At 38.2% G+C, this 5532-nt stretch overlaps 1 protein-coding gene across 9 annotated transcripts in view; it reads right to left on the reverse strand.

Moving 5' to 3' along the window:
• The window catches only part of Rabgap1l (RAB GTPase activating protein 1 like), a 723114-nt gene that overhangs the window by 123013 nt on the left and 594569 nt on the right, over positions 1–5532 (reverse strand). For all 9 annotated transcript variants that reach the window (XM_031386689.1, XM_031386695.1, XM_031386710.1 and 6 more), the window contains one exon: positions 4467–4595. In XM_031386689.1, the coding sequence (XP_031242549.1) occupies positions 4467–4595 (129 nt within the window). The remainder of the gene's footprint in view (positions 1–4466; positions 4596–5532) is intronic.

Genomic DNA, 5532 nt, shown 5'->3' on the forward strand with positions numbered 1-5532 from the left:
GTGGGATTGCAAACTGATACAACCACTCTGGAAATCAGTTTGGCGGTTCATCCGGAAATTGGACATGGCTTCACTTCTTGTTCTAGCTGTGCTTCTTGAGTGTAGGTGAGATGTGACCATTCATCCTTCTGGGTCCCACCTCCACACCTTTCCTTCCCATTGCTATGCTTCCCTGTCATGATGGACTATATCTCTCTAAAACTATAAGCCAAGGCAAACCCTTTCTTTTTTAAGTTGCTTTTGCTTGGGTATTTTATCATAAATATAAAGGAATAAGACAATGGCAATCAATCTACAGTTACATTCCCATCTCCATAACTGTATTACTAATGTAGTTATCTTACTTTATTAGTAATAACTTCATTACTTTATTCCCACCTCCATGACTGTATTACTCATGTGGGTATGTATCTAATATCTTCCTTATAGCACTATGAGCTCTGTGAGTTTAGAGAGAACACTTGTTTTATCTCAGCCTCATATCCTTTAGATTTAGCATAGAAGCTGGCACATTGCAGATGCTCAGTGTAAAAGTATGTTTTATTAAGGTTTTCTTTTCAGCATTTAAAGACTCAACATTGCCACTCCCACAATGCCTTTTGTGCCCATCTTCCGTCCTGCTCACATATTTATCCCCTGACTTACTTGCTGGCAATCTCATCCACTTCCTGTCCTCTACAGCCTTTTAGGAAAAGTGCCTCATCTCCATTCCTCCATTGACTCACTTCCTATTTATCCTTTTAACAATTGACTCTTTTTCCTCACTCTACTGAACTGCTCCCTCTAAGGACATCCTTTAATGTACCTCTAGAGCATTACGCATTGTACAAAGTCCATTTCCAGTCCTCAATACCATACATAACTTCTAGCACCACTGATAACTTGCTTTATCATCTTCCTCCTCTTGTGCTGAGGATAGAACCCAGGGCCTCATATACATTTTATTGATAACAATGCCCTTTCTCTTAGCATTCACATGTCTTACTTTTATGAGTTACTCCTGCATTTTTTAGTTTTGCTCTCTTCTAAGTACGGTTCATTTTTATGTGTTTATGCATTGATCCTCAATCCTTCTCTTTGAACACTTGGTATCATCCTTTATGAGAACTCACTCACTCCTATGTCTTAGTACTATGACTTCCAAACATATACTTCTAGCTCAGGTCTTACTTCAATATCCATCTGACTACTAGATATACTACTTATCAGGACAGAGCCTGAGGCTCTATACCAGCAATGTAAATATCTGAAACTTAACTCACTTTCACCCACTCATACAATGTATTCTCTTTTGTTTTGTTTTGTTTTTTTGAGACAGGGTTTCTCTGTGTAGCCCTGGCTGTCCTGGAACTCACTCTGTAGACCAGGCTGGCCTTGAACTCAGAAATCCACCTGCCTCTGCCTCCCAAGTGCTGGGATTAAAGGTGTGGCCACCACTGCCCTGCTACAATGTATTCTCTTATTTTCTTTCTCTGTGTGATGACTACCAAGCTGCAAACATAGGAATGCCGAATTCCTTTCCTGGCTCTCTTTCCCATCCTAGTGCTCATTAAATGATGAGGTCTACTGACTCTATCTCTTTAATAACGCCTGTCCATCCCTCTCCTGCCCATAACAATCAGCCTCGCCACTCCTCTCTTGATTAGTGCAAGGGTGTTTGAACAGAGCTGTTACCACCATCTTAAGACACCCGACACTGCATTTTCCACATGGCAGCTAGAATGACATGTCTAAAACATAAATCTGGCCATCTCTGTCTTTCATTCAAAATCTCTCACTCCTTACCAGAGTTCTCGGGTTAAAACGGGGATTGCTTCTCAAGTGTCTGCTTAACTTGCCTGTCTTCTAGTCCCCTCACCCCAATGCCCACCCCCAGCCCTTCCCTCCCTAATCTCTGATCCAGACCTACATTTAAGTCTTGTAAAACAGTGTATTCTCCTCACCCATGGATTTCTTCATTCCCAACCCCCCCGCCCCCAATCCCACACTGCTGCCCTCTTTTACTCCACTAGGGCTCATTTTAATCCTTATTTCCTGAGATCTCCTACATAGCTCCTTGTGTAAAATAATCATCCAATACCTTGTCTTCTTTTCCTTATTTCCTTCTTCTAGTTAATGTGGCCATACATATTACATTACTTTATCATTTTATTTTTTTGAAACAGAATCTTACTTTGTAGCCCTGGCTAGTCTAGAACTTGATATGTGGATTAGGCTGCCCTTGAATTCACAGAGATCAATCATCATGTGCCTCCTGAGAGCTGGGATTAAAAGTATGTCTCACCAGGGCTGGTGTAAATTTGTATTTTGGAACTGAATGTTTTACTTTAATAGTCTTGTAAAGTAATCATAATCTAAATGTAACAGGTAAATGTAATCCTCTTGGTATCTCTGGAACAACCAGCATCAAAAAATTGTTTCAAGTTTACTTCCCCAAAAATTCATTTAACAATCCCCAGACTTCAGAATATACCTTCAATGTCTATGAGTAAATATAATTTTGGCTAAGACATTTAGTTCAGCCAAACAGTATGTGCATGCATGTGTTTGTGTCTATCTGTCAGTCTATCTTTCTGTCTTTCTGGTTTGTGTTTTGAGATAAATGTGTCTAGCCTGGGCTGATTCCTAACTGAAATTGAATCAATTCTGCGTTAATCACCTGAGTGTTGGGTTAATAAGAATATACCACTATGCTCAGCTGAAATAATTAGTCTTGAAGGCTTTAGCAACTTAGCATTCAGGATGAAAAGTTGAGAGGTCTTTTGGGGGGGGACAATATTAGAGAAAACGATCTCTTTAATATGGGGTTCATTTGAAAGAGAAAACAATTTTTTTCCTATTCAGTTCTTTACTTTCAGCATTGACTTATGCTTTGGGGCACTTGTACTTTATTTTTAAATAGGTTAGAATTAAAAATAAAAATTGATGTTGTGAACAGTGCTCCAAGCCCACAGGCTGGGCATGGTATCACATATCTGTAATTCCAGAAATCAGGACTAAGAGCTAGAGGCTAGCCAAGATTACAAAGTAGCCAGCTAAGGCAACACAGTGAGACCCTGCCTTTTATTTTTTAATTTATTGTTTTGTATTTTAATGTTGCAGTGGACTAGCACCTGGAAGAACTCCAAATCAATTATTTATTAGGCTCATATAACTATATCTTAAGTAGTGAGCTCATTAAATTAGTGGAAACACTTATTTTATTTGCTTAGTTGAAAATCTAGAATGAATTTGCCTCATCCTCTCACAGCTGTATTTGCATACAGTGAAATGTCAAGGTTTTTCCCACTTTCAATCTATTTCTTCTCTATTGCTCCTGCTTCAGCTCAGCCATGGATGACTTCAGGTTCTGTGCTCTCTCTACTTCTTTTACCCACTCTTACCCATCATATCACTGATGTATACCAACTTCTCAGAACCCAGAACATTCTATTCTTCCCTGCCACTTCAAAGCCTAAATATAACAACTGACAACTCTTGCCTCCTTTTTGGGCCCTGTAACTTCACTTCTGATTCCATACAGTCTTCTTTAGCTCTATTGCCAACATGTCATCCTTTACACTCACTGGGCCTGAGCTGATCTCAGGACATCTGAACTGGCTCCTCCCTGCCTGGAGCATTACTCTCCCAGAACATCGTCATGAGTTACCCTCTGTCTCATTCATGTCTGATCAAGGTCTACACATGCTAGTAAAAATATCACTACTCATCCATTTCCTTTCTTCTTTTTCTACATCTACTCATCACCTTCTGACATAAATAATTTACTGTGTTAATTATTTATTGTCTGTTTTCTCCTATGATAATATAAGATCCATAATACATGTCTTTTGGTTTAATAAACAAATTTATATTTATGTCATGATTAAGTAAATATATTTTGGAGGTATATGTACTGACATTAGGAAACTGGTTCAAAATCTTTTAGAGAAAATATGCTCACCTACCTCAATTTTCATTTGTCTAGATACAGCTTTCAATTTTAAGTTAATTTATAAAATTTGTTTAGTCAGACACATGACACAAAGCAATATATCTACAGGGATCTGGTAGACATGAGATGGCTCTGGACAGACCAAGACTCAAACTGCCCAAGTACTTCAAGAAAAGGAAAGAACTGCTTGGCATATTTTTCTTGCTCTGTCCTAAACAATCTTAAAACAGATGGCAAAAGCTAAGTACCAAGTCTGCTGTCATGGGAACCACTCTTACAGCAGCCCATTCCAGAGCCCCACCTAAGATAACTCTTTGACTCCTTTCTATTACATTCTGAGCCCTGGACCTTTCACAGTGAACCCTACTAAAGGTAAAACAACTGTCAACATCCTGGAATGACAAAAAGTCTAGAGAAAATAATGTGCACACAACATCCCTAAAACACACTTAGAAAACAGCAACACAGACACGAAGACTGCACACACACGTATGAGTTATACTGTTATTATATGTGAGTTTGTGGGTCTTACTTTAATATTGCAAGCTTGCTCCATCAATCTTCTTGCATTCTCCTCTGCCCGGTATCTCTTTGGAAGCTGAACTCTAAAAAACTTCAAAGCACCTTCAAAATCAGCTTGCAGGAGGTCTTCCTTTGAGGTCTGTAAAACAGTCACCAAGACACATTACCACACTTCAGCCTGTGTACATTATACTAGTAAGTGTGTTACAAAAAAAGAATGCTGATTTTCATGAATATACCATTAGATACTTTTAGTATTTCTTCTACTCAGAACACACTGGCATGAGACACACAGAAATTATAAATCCTAAAGCAATGTAAGAGACAATTATTAACAAATTAACATTTAATTTATATTATATGGAGATTATAATAGTAGATCTAGGGAAAGTTTACCAAGCTAGAAGTTAGAGAGGGGAGAGAGGAGAGAGGGAGAGAGGAAGAAAATGAGTGAACTCCTAGATTAACCTGTGATTTCACCTTGATGAAGATTTTATTTACAACGGTCAAAGCTCATCAGCGTTACATACTAACCACCTAATGAGAAGATGTCTTTTCACTAATGGCAACAGCAGCTCAAGTGAAGAAAATGAGGACTAGACCCAACAACTACAGAAAGCTATGAAAAAGTAAATGAAACAAACCACTTAACTACTGACTTTTTAACTAAAAAAAAGTTTGCTAAATTTACTTTTTCAAAACCATGTAGAAATCAATCAGAATATGTGCACATAGAAAAAAGACCAAAAGGAAGTACAACAAAATGTTTGCTCAGATAAAAGGATGATAGATGACTTTTTTCTTTAGATCCTGCAGTGTTTTCTGCAATATTCTAGTAAAAAATTAAAAACTGGTGGCAAAATCTTCGATACACACTAATGATTTGGGTTAAAAGGTATATAGAAATAAGTAAAAAAAAAAAAAAAAAAAAAAAGAAAGAAAGAAATAAAATATTTTCACTGGGAAAAATGTCACAGGCCTGAAACTTCTATACTAAGGAGGCTGAGATAGGCAGGGCACCCTGAGGTAGGCAGCGCACCCTGAGGTAGGCAGGGCACCCTGAGGTAGGCAGGGCA

This window comes from Mastomys coucha, unplaced genomic scaffold, assembly GCF_008632895.1.
Source record: "Mastomys coucha isolate ucsf_1 unplaced genomic scaffold, UCSF_Mcou_1 pScaffold1, whole genome shotgun sequence".
Classification (NCBI taxonomy): domain Eukaryota; kingdom Metazoa; phylum Chordata; class Mammalia; order Rodentia; family Muridae; genus Mastomys; species Mastomys coucha.